Below are 15,805 nucleotides of genomic sequence, written 5' to 3'. Positions count from 1 at the left end.
AGGACTTGAGGTGACCTTATTACAATTTGCCCCTCTCTGATCCTACACCACGAGGCAGCCCTGTATTAATACAAGGTTGGAGGCAAAGGTGAACCAGGAATGTTCTGAAAGGGAGGCGGAGCAGATATAGAAATCGCATCTCTGATCGCGGTACAACTGTGGCAGTCACACGTGAGGCCCAGTGCTGGCCTCCACGCTTTGCCCCGGGGCCTTCAGGCTGTAAAATTTCACTGTCCTTCAGTAAGTGTCACCTCTGAAGTTCTGTGAAAGCGTTACACAGCCTGTTGCTAATCATGTTCCTGGCTAGAGCTGATATCTTGTGGCAGGGGGGAGCAGTAATGGAGCAGAAAGTTTATTTAAGCACAGCTCACATGTGTGTACTTGACAGATACGCTGCCAGTTTACCTGGAAGCTACAGGCTGAAATTTGCTGTGGCAGTAGCCCACGTGAAGGGGAAATACCTTGGGTGTATTTCCTCAAACCCTACAACAGTTGAGACTCTCAGCACAGTGTTTCACGTCGTGTGTTTTGCATTTCTGGTCTTTCCTAGTTTGGTGGCATTTGGCGAGGGGGAGGAGGGGAGCGTTGGCCTGTACCTTGTTACAGTAAATAAGAGGCGAAAACTTTTAAACCTTCTGCTGATATGAGTTGGCAAACATTCAGCAAAGTCTTTTGGCTCCCGGTTGTTTATCAGTAATCGAGTCTGCTCCCTTCTAGTGCTTGTGATGCTCCATCATTAGTAAGTACTCAAAAAAAAAAAAAAAAAAGTACACAAGATGCGCAGATACTGTACAGCAGTAGACGTCTTTTCCATTTTTGTTGGCTGAACGTTATACCACCCAAAATATATTAATTCCTAATAATGAGAATAAACTTAATGTCCGAAGATAAAATAGCAAAGACAATAAATCCTCTGTAGCTTCCAGTGCTATCAGCTTTTAGGTGTTAGGCATTTGAAATCTAAGCAGATAAAACAACTGGAACTGCCAGAATTCTCTGATAAGTAGTATTGTGCTGAACTTTAGTTTTGAACTTTTTTTTTCTTGAATTATTTCTTTTTCAGACTTTAAGCAACGTGGAAGTCAAGGCATTTAGGACTAGGGAGAAGGAAAGGAGGGGTTTAAAGGTTGTCGATTTAGGACGTGCAGATTCCTGCAAGTGTTACAGTGATGTTCTTCTGGGATAGATAGCTGCTTTCTCTACCTCGTGTTCTCTACCATGACCTTTGGTTTTTGCTATCATTTGAAACTACTTTAAGCAGTTCCGTGCTATACATTGCTGTCTTCAGTGTAAATAAATATTTTCCTTTCAGTATTTAGAAACAAGGTCAGTTGCTCAGGCATGGTTAATTTTGGTTCGCTTGTTAGCCATTGCTGGTTAAATCTACTGTACTGTCTAGCTACCAATTTGCAGACTCAGCAATAAGCTTTAGAAAAGACTTGCTCTGTGATCAATTTGCCAAATACAGAGTGTAGTTCCTCCTCTGTAATCAAGTTGGAGTCAGCTGATTATAGCTGAGATTTTTCATGGCAGCATCCTGCATGTTGTCCTCCGTCTGCCTCTTCGGTCAAGTTACTCCCAGAGCTGAAAAAGAAAAGAATTCCAAACTCCTCCAATGTAGAAATATCTCTTATTATCTCTAAATAGTAGGATTTCTTTCAGCTATAGCAGCCTCGATTTGATGAGGAGAGACAACTTCCAGAAGGGTCTAAAGAGCATAAAGTCTCTTCTGGAGTTTGCTGTCTCCTGATAGATGGGAGAAAGGATTCAGCCCTGCAGCATGAACACAGATAGCTTGATTCAGAGGAAGCAATTGGCAGGTAGGAAGTCATGTTGCTCTTTTTTTCCATTTCCTTCCCTGTGTACCTTTTTATTTCACTGCTAATTACAGGGAAATTTTGGCTTTGTGGCCAGGAAAACAGCTTCAGTCTGAACTAGTATTGTCTGTTGCTTTGTTTTTCTTACAGTTAGGAAAACGCTTGCATTTTAAGTTTTCCCTTACTTGAAGTATCTGGCTTAAATGACCTGGCTGTAAATCATAATCTCAAGTGATCTCACAGCTCAGGCCCTCAGCACGGAGGCCATCCCAGCTGTATTTGGGTTTTTATTAGCGTTTGCCATGCTGGCTGGTGCTGGCTCCTGCGCTGTCACAAGTATCCTGCTCTGGTCGGCAGCGAGCTCCCCAGCTCCCTGGAGTCCAGGCGGAGGACAGCCCTGACGCAGCAGGGCAGGAATGCACGCAGCCAGCTCTGCCTGAGTTTTCTCGGGACCTGGGGCGCGGGGCTAATGCTGCAAGGCAGTGCCTTCATCTGGACTCCGGGCCCTTTTACCCAGTGTTCTTGTCTTTGGAAATGTCATACGGAGACAACCAAAGTGCCTCAGTTTAGATCAAAAAGGACTTCAGCCTTATGCTGGAAAGAAGTTGTTGCATTATTTCCAGACCCACGCCAGCCCTAGAAGTGTAGGAACATTTGCACTGAGCTGCATGTAGGCTAATGAGCCCAGCTGGAGCTCATTTGTTTCTGCATCTCTGGTACAGATAATCTGACCATGGATAATTGAGTGTTGACTCTATAAATAACCGTCTGTACACTTTGCAATCCTACCCTTAAAACTGTTTTCTCCTTCCTGTTAGCTCCCAAGCTTACTCCCGTTGTAATGATTTCTTGACTGTCAGAGGTTGCTCTCGACTCTTGACAAAAGGTTGTGCTGTTCATTCTTCCCACCTGAAGTGACATTACACCTGGCAGGGATGACACCAGCTCAGCCCCGATGGTAAATAATCATCCTAAAATGTTTTACCTGTGCCGTAAGTGACTCAGGTGGTTTAAATCAAAACCAACTGATACATGTCAAACATGATACCTTGGAAAGTTGTTTAGTGCATGCTTGTTCTCATAGTTAAATATCTTCAGGCAAAACTGATTCCTTCATGTGGACTTGCTTACAAGTTGGACTTGCAATGATCTTGGTTTGTTTGTTTACAAATCAAGCTTGTCCGTGCTGAAACTTGCAGGAATTATTTTGAGTTGAGTTATGCCTGAGAAGTGATTTTTTTTCCCCACTGAACTTGTGCAATTAATTACAGTAAAGTAATTAGAGTGCCTCATAGCAAAAATAACCCCTGTCGTCAGCGGGTGAGTTTCTACATACTCATTTTGTCCTAAAAGTTCTTCTAAAATACACCATGTGTGTGCTTCTGCGAAGATGCACAGAAAGTTGAAGCCACCTGAACTGAATGGCATTGGAAGTGGCAGGAGGGAAAGCTGCCTTGCACAGACGTGCTGTCACAGCCTTGTCATGTTGCAGAGATCACACACGCAGCTCGGTAGGTAGTCGTAATGGGAATCATCTGCATCTTTCCCCCGTGCCACTCCTGCCACACTAATATGTGACGGGGGCAACGTGAGTGGATGAATAAGTTTGGAATGCCTTAAATTCAGATCCTCGCTCTAATTGCTGCATGGCCTTGGAAAATATCTTTGTTCACACATCTGAAACGGTGGTCATGCTTCAAAAATTGTGGAAGTCTGGATTTCTTAGTGATTATATAGTAGCAGGAGAAAAAAGAGTAAAGGCCGGTTTATCTGAAATAAACCATTTATATATAGGGTAGAACCGACATATAACATCTTTGACATGTATCATTCTCTCCCATTCAGGGCAATGATGGAAAAACTATTGGTGTTACGGACAGGTACAGGTTTATCCATAGCAAGGCTTCTGTAATACATGAAGTTACTTGCAGTGACAAATGGGTAAGACGCATTCAGAGGTAGAATACAAAGTGCATTTCATTTGGATTCTCTTAAGCCGATTTACATCTATGTCGTTTATGTGCAGTTAGGGCTGAGTTTCTTACTGTGCGCTAAATGACGCAAGTTACATTAGAAACCGTCTTTCTGGATCTTAAGTTGCAAATAAATGTGGAACTAAAGAAATTATGAAGAGAAAGGAACAGCTAACAAAATGCCTTTACAGGTAGGCTTTTCAGCATGGTTTGCTCGCAGTTTTCTTCTGTAGAAGGTTGAGGGTTTGGGGTTTTTCTGTTTGTAAGTGCTGTTTTATTAGTGAGAGAAACACGAATATGACCTCTTCAGGAACTATTTTGGACGTTCACTTTGGATGCTGCGATTTAGGGAGTTATAACCTGTGGGTATTCTTGCAGTGTGCTAAATAATAGGTTTTATTATTTGTGGCAAATAAGGTGCCTGAAGAACATGGAAGCTGATTTATCTAAAACATTGGGAATGAGAAAATACACTGGCGCTTATGCTGCTTTTATAGCAGGTTTGATAATACGGATTAAAACTTAAATATAAGCTCATTCAGTTTTCAGAACAAAACAGTAGTCCTCGCTTGGGCAGATCTGTTTGGTTAACTTGATTTTCAAACGACATCAGAATATTACAAGGGGATTAATTTGAGGCCAGGGAATATCCATGAGGAGTAACAAATACACAAAAGCAGGTAAAAAATACCATATAAAATTTTCAAATTGAGTTTTCCAGAAAATAATACTAATAAGGCTCATGTGATTACAGTGATTTTTGCCGAAGAATTTTTAACTCCATGCCAATTTGGCTTCAAAGAGGCAAAGTTTTTCAGCAATTTTGTGAAAATCAGCAACTGTGAAGGGACACCTTACTGTGCCCCCAGGGAACAGTGTTCCTTGTTGCAGCAGCACACTTGTACTGATAGTTGTCATGTGTGTACCTCTAGACCTTGCTTGGGGGACGTTGGTGGGATGGGGGACAAAAAGACTCTGGATATGGGATGAAATTGTAAGGGTACTGTGGGGCAGAAAAGCTCAGCGTAACTGAGATGGATCAAATTTAGGGATCAAACCCATGGATTTTCAGAAAAATATTTTGCATTATTTTTTTGTTTATGGCACATCTGGTTGTTAATATAGAAAAAAGAAACACGTTGTTTCACCAGATGCTGGGTTTGGATCCCAAATAACAGAGCTGAAAAAGCCAGAGGTTTGAAATAGTAGGTTACATGCAAGTACTACAGAGCTATTATTCTGGGCCAATTTCAGTAAGTTACAGCATTGTTTTTGATGGAGTCATGAAATACGGGTATTTTGCTTAAACAAGGCTCATCTTGCTATTACGTTTGTTTTATTCTTTTGCCTGTAGAGGCATTTTTAACTTGTGGAAGTATGACTGACTTCTAATGGTATGCGTAATATGGCTAGCACCGTTAGCTCAATTACCTGAAAAACCTTAGTGATCACGTTCATTTTTGCAGGAGGAGCTGAACACCGCTCGTCTGATTAGTTTGGGTCTGAGTATGGAGAAAATACATCGCACCTAACCCTGAGCTCGTTGTGGGGACTTGCCAGAGCACCTCGGCTGTCCTTCCTTACTCTTCTGTGGCTATCTTATCTGCCAAAAGAAGTATTGTTTTATCTCTGCTTAGATTAAGTAAAACATTAAAGAAGTAGAAGTACTAATTTTCTATAGTAGTCTTATGATAGAAGGGGAAAACATCTGATGAGTTCCTAAAACATTAATTTATGTAAATTATTTATATTTTAAATATCATTGAAGGTGGAGATAGGTAAAATATTCCAGGATACCTCTGAAAAATACAAGTAAATAAGTAAAAATCTGTATCTGCAGATGACCTTGAATGAGAAAGATCTGCCCTAGGGCTGATAAAGGGGTCTGCTACACGATATGAAGCATGAGGGAACAGCGATACCAAATTTTCCTCTTTTTGCAGCAGTCTGTCTGCAGTAAGATTATTCCCCAGATTCTTTGGGGAGTGAATAGATGAGTTGTTTTTAAATTTTTATTTCTCATAAACTAGTGTGCTGTTCCCAATGTTTTATTTCGGTATTAAATAAAACATTTAGTTACATCCAACAAATAGCCTAATTAAAGATTTCTCTTCACATACACAGATCACCCACAAGATTCTTATTTTTCTGTGGTGCTGCCTTTACCTGAAATGGAAGCACTGTTGCTTGATTGCTTGAAAACTTTGTAGGTTAGGGCTGGGAGTATATTTCCTTGATCTGAGAACAGAAATACTGGAAATACTATTACCACTGGTCAGCAGGTAAAAAAAAATATCAATTCAGAGGAACTTGTGCAAGAGGGTGGTGAGGTCTGTCCTTATGGCATAAGCACATGGCACAAGGTGTAAGATATACTCACCCCACACCCTCCCAGGGAGTTCGGGGTGTCTCACAGATTTCATGTTGGGCCACCAGAGCATCTCTTCCAGCAGAACTGGAAATTTCCATGCCTAAGCCCTCCTTGCTTTTCTTTCGTAGAGTGTCACGCAAAAAAACAAAGTGTGCCCGTGATTCACTTGCTCTGTTATGTCTTTTTTGCCCAGGGATTTTTGGTCTTGCTGACCTGAGGAAAGCGTGTAAGTTGTGATAGAAAACCAGGTGGTTTTCCTGCAGTGGCACTGTCAGGTTGCACATAGAGAATTGTGTCTCCAAAATCTCCAACTTCTTTTTTTTAAGCAAGTTAATATCTTAAATCATTAGTATCCTTTTAGAGCTAAGAAATAGGCCTTGGCACCGGCGTTAAATCTAGGTCTTCTAATTGCATGACGTGAGGAGTGACATTGTCACCAGGACGAGGTATTCGCTCTTCCATCCTTTTCCTGGCTCTCTAATACACCAGCAGTGCCTTGGAGCTTCATCTTTAGATCTCAAAATACTCGCAAAAAGAAGCGAGCAAGTAGCCAGCAGCTTCGTTTTATATTTAGCGTAATTAATCCCGCCATTTGAAGCTTTTTTATGCCATGGTGGAGGTCTGTTCGACCCTTCCTGTTTGTTTTTTTTCTATGCTTTATTCCAAAAAGAAATAAGCGTTCTGGGAAATGCTGAGTGTTTTTTATGGAATTTGGCCGTTTTTAAGAAATTTAGCCACTTTGGAGTAATTTAGTGTTATTCTAGAGATTAATCCTGCTGTCTCACCTATAACTGCCCTTGGAAAAACTCAGGGTATTCTTCCATAAATAAAAGATGTTTCAGCAAAACAGCAGGTTTGCCCCAGTCCCTTAGACATAAACACCCTCGTCCTTTCCTGAATCAAGAAAGAGAAAAAAAGAAGTGTCTTCTGATAAAAGGCTGTGTTTCTTGTCGCTTTTAATTTTGCACTTTGGTTCACTTCTGCAGTTCCTTGGGCTGGATCAACAATTCAGAAGAAAAAAAAAAAAAAAAAGCACGCAGCCGCTTTCAGGGCTTGTTGTCCTTGGCACGGGATCAGCTCTGGTGTCCAACTGGTAGGACCTGAAACTTGGTGCTTAACAAGTGCCTGTAGTCAAAACAGGCGGTGTGCGCGCGAGCACCGATCCGGTATTCGCTGCGGCAGGTCATCTGCCTGCTTTTTACCGTGTGCAGAATGCCTGGTCACGTTGCTGCGTTCCTCTGACGGCATCTGTGGCAATGTGAATCATTTCACGTTCCAAAAGTACATGTTTACAGTCGTCGTAGAATCAGATTAAGTTGGCAGCCTGCTCCTCGCTGTAAGTGGCTCAGTTTACATTTCTTCTTCTCGCAGGATGTTTTGCATAATTTTGCTGATCCTACTCAGTTGTAGGCTTTTGGGAAATGGAGAACCGTTTTCGTGGGTTTATGTCAGAAAGCGACGCTCGTGTTTATTGTAAATAAACACGAGCGGAACGGTGGTTATTTTAGCACTTGATAATTTCCCAATTATGTCATTTGACCTGGAATGAAGCTTGCAATTGTCGAGCTGCGTTTTGTACAGCGGATCAGTTCTGGGGTTTGAGTTGGCAGTTTATTTCCTTTGTCAGTTTACAAGAAGTATCAAAATGAAACTGACTGTGCCGTTTCCTTTACAGTGCACGGTGCAAGAAGGGAGGAACGGTTTGCGGATATAATTTCCAAACTTTTTCAGCTGGACTCAGAATAGTATTTTGTCCAAAAAGCTGGTAAAGTCGTCCTTCAGTCTTGCAATGTTAAGCTGTAGTTTGTTAGCGTCAAATCTGAGTTTATTTTTAGTTAACCTCACGTACTGGCTTTTGTTAGGTTTTTTTTTTAGACTGTGGCTGCAAAATGAAAGTGCTTACAAGGTGTTTATGAACTCTTGTTATGAACCAGCTGCCAGTTACTGCAGGATGACACATTTCTGCAAGTAGTCTACTTGTTCAATTTTCTGGTGGCTGATCGTAGCTTTTCGGGCATGTGTGTGTGTTTTTTTTTTTCTGTTTGGGTTTTATTAGAATTAATGCCAAGTGCATTTTTAAACTTTGAACTGGGATAAGTACAAGGTGGAAAGTTTCACTTTACTGTTTGCTGAAATTGTAAGTATACATTGCTCAACTGTGCACGGCGAAGGGCTGTGTAACAAAGCACCTCAGGATAGACTGTAAATAGAAAAACTGCAACTCGTGCATAGGTGGTGTCTGCTGTTACCATAAGTAACACGGTCATCAACAAGATGGGTGTATTGCTGGAACACAATCACGCTTTGGATTAGATACTAAATTTCATTAACATCTGCTTATTGTAAATAGGGAACAATAAATGGTATTCGTGTTGTGTTAAGGGCAGTCAGATTTGTTAGTTTATGCTATTTTAAATACTACAGACTAGAGTGTTGTGATGAACATAAGCTTTTAAGGAGTTTTATTTAAACTAAATCTGTTTATTAACAGCAAATAACTTTTACGTTTCTCGGTGTCAGCAATTATGTTTTGCTTGTTTTTTCCAAATGTGGTACCAAGCTGTAATCCCTAACACCAGGTCACTGAGTTACTCATGGGTCAACTTAAAACTGATTTTGCCGTAGGCCTCCTGTATGCAGGAAGTAGGATCGTGCTGAACGAGAATTGTGTTTCGAAATGACTGTTGCTGACAAAGTTCTAGTGTGCTCTTCTGTCAACGTTAGAGGGATTTTTTTTGAACTACCTGCAAAAAATACTGAAAGACCAAAGGCGTATCTGTCTCTGCGCTTAAGCTGTCTCATGACTTTTTTCCTTTGCAGTCTTCTAAGTCTCCCCAGCGGATGAGACGCATACTGTGGGCAAAACCTGTTCACTTGATTTGATGAATTTTGAGTAGAGCATGTTGGGTAAGAATGGATTTAGGTGGAATATACTGTGAATGGTATTTGTTCGTAGTCCAAATTGGAGAAATCTGTGGTTTCAGTATCATATAAAGGTCTTTTCTGGGTGCAATACTGCTGCAGTGCACCTAGAAACATGTGGTTGGCATAATTTACTAGCAATGTATTTAATGTTGTGTTGTTGTATTTAAGGTTTGCTGAGAGCTAAGGGGGTGATTTATCTTACATAAGGAATAGTCGAGGCAAAAATTAAAGAAAATACATTCTACTTCAAAATGTGTTTTGCCTCTTTTCCCACACGCTATTTGTAGATCTGGAGATCATGTTGCCTTTCTATTGCTTTGCTTTTTTGCTTATGATTAGAAGGAGATGTGGCGTTTCCTGCAAAACAGCTGCTAGTATTCCCTGGTGACCAGTCAAAGAGGATCCAGTGGAATTACAGATTCAAAGACAGACCTAGAGGACTTTGGCAGCTGCAGCAAAGGTTTTGGGGAAAGGTAGGGGACTGCGTTCCATGGGATGCAGGAAGAAGGAGTTGAAATTGAGTGCAAGGGCAGGGGAGAGAAGCTCTGGAGATTCAGGGACTGTTAAGTCTCCAACAACATAAGGACTTCACATCTAGCAAACAATTCAGATTTGGCTGAGAAAGTTGGACTGCATCCATGTTTCCATAGGACATGGAGAATCTCCTGGAAAAGTTTAAGATCGTTCGCAGTGCTACTGATGCAGAGTTCGTAACGCGCGTCAGGACAATCTGTAGCGTTGAGCTTTCAGATACTAACCAGAAAAAACGACAAGTATCGATCTGCGATTGATTCTTCAGAAAGCGCTGTTAATTCGGGGCGAGCGTGTTAAACTTCTCTCGGAGATTACTGTCATTAATACATTAACTGTTTGACAGCACGAGTCACATGTTGCTTGTCAGTTGCTGCAGTGGCTGCTCTGAGACAGCTGAGAGGTTGCAGAAGGATTAATGGGGTAAAGAGGATTGTAACTTTGTGCTCTCTCTGTTCTTTGGATTTGACAGCAACTGGTATTTGGGAAGAAAACAGAATGTGTGTTGTTATTTTTGAGGAGCGCAAGCATATTTGGAAATATTGAGATTAACTGGAAAAGTTGGGGGCATTCTTCATATATTAAACTTGAACACGCATTCATAGCATTGGAAACTTCTGCAGAAACTGAAATGGATGTAAAATTTAGATTAGTATTTTATGAGTGGTGATGGGATTTCTAGTTGTCTTGCAGGATTTTATTATTTTTAGGGGCAAAAACTTTCATCCTACTTTCTGTTCATGTATAACCAGTGACTCTGCCATTTGTTCATGTAAACAGGGACAGATATGTCCACAGCTGTGTGTGTATGAGTTCATCTGCCCTGCTAGATCTAATTTGTCTATGTATAAACCTGCAGATGAGTGTAGAAGCTTCTACATGGATGGCTAGTTATGTTCTGGATGTGCTAGCACGTGAATATTTGATTTGATAATATCTATCTGATGTGCAAATGTCTTTTATTCACCTATTAATTTACTAATAAGGCTGGATAACAGCAGATTAATAATGTAATAAGTAAAATATTAATAGACAAATTAGTAGAAATTTTTAAAGAACAGATGTGACTGGGAAATTTAGTTTGATAAGGAAGCACAGCACAGAGGCAGGAGCTCTTACAATAATAGCTCTTATCCTAACAGCTCTTGTGAAGAAATCTATCAGTATTTAGCTATGATTTATGCCCCCACCATCAGGATTTTCTATGAGGTTTCACACCTTTGGCAAGCCCAGCCTCCTGCCGCAGTGCCTGCCCAGCTTAAAGAATTGCTTTCTGCCGCCTTTCAAGGAGTTACTCTTCCAGCACTCCTCTGCAGCCCTCCTCGTAAGGTGTTGCTGCCATCCTCTCCTGCTCACACTGAAGTGATGTTACCTTGCATGAGTAAACTTGTCAATTTTTCTCCTCATAACGGTGTCCGACACTGTCAACAGTTGTGCGGCCCTGGCTATTTATGTTCTTCCTGCTGTGTGACTTTCTAGGGGTCACAATTTCCATTTTGCATATAGGAAATTTCAAGAGAAGCTGAGTAACACTGGTAATTCTCAAAGTATCAGAAGCTCTCTGAAGCGTGGAGGGCTTTCTGTAGTTGTGCTTTGGGGGAAGAATGGAGCTGGAGGAGATGAAAGGAAGCACCAAATGTAGCAGTCAGTTCTGATCACAACACTGACCACCAATCTGGCACACTGAGATAAAATATATAATCTTCTAATCCTTTCCTTCCCTATCTTACAGGTAAACATTTATTTAAAATAGCGGGATGCACTTACTATATTTTCATATTACTGCTATACCTCTTCTACTATTTTAGATGTTATATCGTTTAAAAAAAAAAAAGTTAATGTAGTGTTTGGCTCTTGGGAATTAATGAACTGTAAAAATCATCTTGGAAAGAACACCGAATGTTCAGCTTTGGTGTTTTTTAAAAATCCAGTGTAAGGTGACTCTTAGAAAATAACCTGCTATGGCATGTGATACTTAGATGACTTTTAAATATAATTTTAGATGGTCAGTATCTTGAATGTCTGTCTTTCCGGAAGATTAATTTTAATAACAGAGTAGTGTATTTCACTTCCAAATATATCCTTAGGGATGATATCAAAGATATGGTTTACTCAAGGGCAGTCAGTCTGGAGAAAACCAAAAGCTATGGTGAAGATTTGAGTAGTGATAAATCCAGAATTTATAGAATTTGGATCTGAAGAGCGTGTTTTTTTTTTTTCCAAAGTTTCACTTGTGGCTTGGTTTTCTTGGTTACACAGCAGTTCTTTTTCATCAGCCCTCAAGTAATTAACGGTAAAATTGCAAATTTTTATTAATCTAATTTAAACTGATTAAATAGTTGCTGTGAAGGCTGGTAAATCTTAACACAGCAGCTATTATTTAACTAAATAAATATTCTGTGAATAGAACTGCACTTCAGAGACAGATGCGTAGCTTTACATGGCTGTTAACACAAATGTGGAGTGAAATGAATGTAAATTAATTACATCCTGCCGAGGACTTCTGGAGGCAGGGACTGTATACTGACCTATGTGGCCGGGTGAAAACCAGCAAATGATGGTTGGCATTTGGGGCTGAGGTGAACTACTTCTTGCATTGAAGATAATTATGGAAGTTTTGTTCTTCGATTACAGGAGAATCTTGAGGGAATTTCAGCGTTTGTAGTTAAAGCTGTGAATATATGGAGATAGGGAGGTGCTGGGCTTTAATAGAAAATCCTTTGTTTAGTCACTGGAGATGTAGTAAAACAGTTTGAAATACTCTTCGTAGATTTTTTTCAAGCATTTCTCTTTGTTCTTGAGGTATTCGCCTATTGCAAATTAATCATGGATGAATCCCTCTGCTACTGGCAAGTTTTTACTTGCGGACATGCCTGACAAATTGTCATGTTTTGATTCTCTGTGGGAAAATTTTTCTTCGTTATCCTTGAAATATCAAACCAGCGAGCACCCGGTTTGGGATGTGAACACAAAACCTCTCCTTCGGAGCAGCAGGTTGCCGTTGCTTCCCCAACCCGCTCCTAGTTGGCGGGGCAAGCTCGGAGAGCAGCACCCAGCACTCCTCAGTCTCAGTGCTGAAGGCTTTAGACTAGGAAAAAATTATGTGTATTGAGGGGGAGAGACTCGCCTTGGCAAGGTTCTGGGTCTGTTGTTAGGCCGTACTGCTGTGCCTGGTGGCTGTGCCCATAGTGGGGCAGAGGCCTAGCGCTGTGCGGGCCTGGTCGGCCGCTGACTGGAAACCACTTCTCCCCATGAAACATCTTTACTTTGAAGCAAATGGCTATAATATCAGGGATAGATCACGTAGATTGTAATATTAGTAATACTAGTGACTAAACCCAAACAATTTCTCTGACGGCTGCCTGTCCTGAAGCCTGTTGCCCTGCTGTGGGGCCAGCACGGCCAGGAGGCCCCTTGCGCTGGCGCGGACGACACTTGTCCAGTGCTCGGCCTCCGGACGCAGTGTTTGTAAATGATCATAAACTTCCTGCTCTTCGGCACTTGCCATTAGCTCTGTGTGGCTTAAAAAAAAAAAAAAAAGGAAAAAAGGTTTTACTTTGATTGGAGCTTGGAGATAACCTCCCAGCTATTAACCGGGCAGAGCCTGCCTCTTTGGGAGGGACGGAGCAGCAGGCCTTTAGCTACTGCTCAGTCTTCCGCATGTTGTCCTTAGAGCTTCCCATTGAACTGGAGCAAGGTAGTCCTGAGGTAAACTGCCCAGTAACCGGGTCACATGGATCTGATATGAACCCGGATAGAAGCAGTCTTCTGTCTATCAGGGTGTATTTCACTGAGTCACCTGGGCTGTTGCTACATATCTGCGAAGGAGCTGGGACACCCAGCGTAGCTCACACAGGTGCTGGTGGGTACCTGGTGCTTGACCAATGGTTTGAGATTTCGTAGTGAAATTTTCTGGCAGATATGTGTTGCTAGTTAGCGTTTGTTGTGCTCTGTTTACATTTTTCAGAGCACTTTACAGAGTTGATTTTGTTTAATTATCTTTTGGCATGATTACATTCACTACAGTAATGAACTGGTAATCATTCTTTGGATTGATAAAATCATTGTAACTAGAATAAAGAGGAACAATTTCCTCTTCCCTGACTTTTTTTTTTTTTAATCTTAGGCTATGAAATGTTGTAAAGTATATTATTTTTCCATTACAGAACGAAGACACGGTTCAATGTGTAAACCTTCCCCTTCTCCAGCTTCTCCAGCCTGTAATTCCAGGACATCCCTAGTACAGATGAAACCGAAATCCTGTATCAGCGGCCATAACCCTGTCAGCAGCAACTCAAAGCCATTCAAAACGCCCAAAGACAATCTACTTACCTCCAGTAGCAAACAGCACACAGTCTTTCCTTCAAAAGTATCAAGGGATAAACCATGGTAAGTACCAAAAGAACAGTTAGTTAGCTAACTTAGTTGAGCTGTTGGTGTTCAAAAAATAAGTATCTATATATACATTTCACAATTGAAAAAAAAAAAAGTCTATTCTTATCTTTTCTAAGTTTACCTTTTAAACCCCTACATTTCTTAAGGGAGGAAATTGGGAAGTCTTTTAAATATATATATATACATATATATAAGTTATTTTAAATATATATACATATATATAAACCATTTTTATATATGTATATATATATATGTAAACAGGAAAAAGGACTGATATACTCTTCTGATGTTCCATCAAATGTCTGCTTTTCTGAGATGCATATAGTAAGTGAGATATTAAGTCAGTTTACTATCTTCGAGGTCCATCTGCCTTTACAGTATCAGCCCTTAAAAGTGATGCTTTTAAACAGTCAGATAATTTTTGTAAAGTTCTTAACATTGCTTTAGCTCATGTTCATGAAAACTTACTGGTTATAGTCATTTATCTTCAACGGCAGCTGCTGTTGGAGCTCATTCTGCATTTTGATAATGTGTGCTGCTTTATAAGAAGACAGAAAAATATTCCAGCTGCAAAAATCACTTTTTTTTTTGGAGTCTTGCATCATGTACTGTGATAGATAAACACATGTAGGCTTGAGACTGGCAGGTTCATCCTCCCATGACTGTGATGATAGCAGCAGAGTTGCAAAGACATAGAAGAGCAGAACTGGGTCACTGTTATCCCTTAAGAAACTGTTACTTAGTTATCTACAGAAAAGATGCTTTGTGATTAGGTTACTAGGTTGGTGACTCAGGAGATTTGGGTTCAGTTCCTGCTTCTACACAGGCTACTGTTACAATTCAGTTTCCTCAGCTTCAGTTCCGTTTCTGTGAATGTGAGATAAAAGGACTTCCTTTTTCTTTTCCTCAAGTTTTATCTACTTATTATATAAGTATCCTTCCCATTTATATGCAGTATCTAGCATAAGAGGGTCATGATTTTAGGTAGCATTTCTTGACACAGCTGCCTTAAAGCAGTAAATAAACCATTCACCAGTGAGACAAAGCGTAAACTCCTAGTATGTTAAAATAGTAGCTGGTGTTTTCTGCCTGAAACATACACTCCTTGGCATGATTTCAAAGGCAGCAGCATCTGCCTAGCCATAGAATTTACCTTGCACTGGAACAAACCTAGTCAATATCTAATTTTCCTGTAAGTCAGAACCCACCATTTCTATAAACACGATGAATGTTGTGGACAATTATGGTATATAATTCTGAAAATACAAATTTTGGATGTTTAGATTACACAGATGAGATACAGGCTATTTTAGTTAACATCTAAGTGCCTTCTTTACTATTAAAAAAAAAAACAACTCTTGCTTGAATAGTGGCCTTTTATTTTGAATATTAAAAAGAGGAATTTTATACAAGAGAGCATTTTTATTTTAAGTCTAATTAAAAGAAATTCAGAAAGGTCTTCATAGTATTAATTCTATTGACTACAAACCTGTTACCTATTTTTAAAGACAGCAATTTCCATGTCTACGTTTCAGCTTGCTAACTGAATCTAAACAATATCCTCCATTTTGGCAACAGATGGCTTTCTGTCAGTCAGTAAAAGCTGAAAGGGAACAAAATATCCATTTTCACCAATCCCTTTTCCCATTATTGGGACCATCCCAAACATTTACTGATGATTAATAAGTTAGATTTAGTTGTTTAAAACTGTTGTACTGACTTGTTAATTATTTGGCAATTAATATGTCAGTAGTTTTACTTGTGAATTACCAAATTCTTGTAGCTCTGCGAGG

General features: G+C 40.2%; 1 protein-coding gene across 9 annotated transcripts in view; it reads left to right on the top strand.

The window, feature by feature from the left end:
• Positions 1-15,805, top strand: part of ATXN7L1 (ataxin 7 like 1) — a 120,073-nt gene that overhangs the window by 68,551 nt on the left and 35,717 nt on the right. For 7 of the 9 annotated variants that reach the window (XM_066989244.1, XM_066989059.1, XM_066989098.1 and 4 more), the window contains one exon: positions 13,784-14,006. In XM_066989244.1, the coding sequence (XP_066845345.1) occupies positions 13,784-14,006 (223 nt within the window). Of the gene's footprint in view, positions 1-7,246; positions 7,498-7,836; positions 7,927-13,783; positions 14,007-15,805 lie in introns of those variants that run through there. The other 2 variants (XM_066989430.1, XM_066989488.1) reach the window with 2 other exon arrangements.

The sequence above is a fragment of the Anser cygnoides genome, chromosome 1, assembly GCF_040182565.1.
Source record: "Anser cygnoides isolate HZ-2024a breed goose chromosome 1, Taihu_goose_T2T_genome, whole genome shotgun sequence".
Lineage (NCBI taxonomy): Eukaryota > Metazoa > Chordata > Aves > Anseriformes > Anatidae > Anser > Anser cygnoides.
The sequence above is the reverse complement of the archived record's forward strand: the minus strand, read 5'-3'. Positions and strand labels throughout refer to the sequence as shown.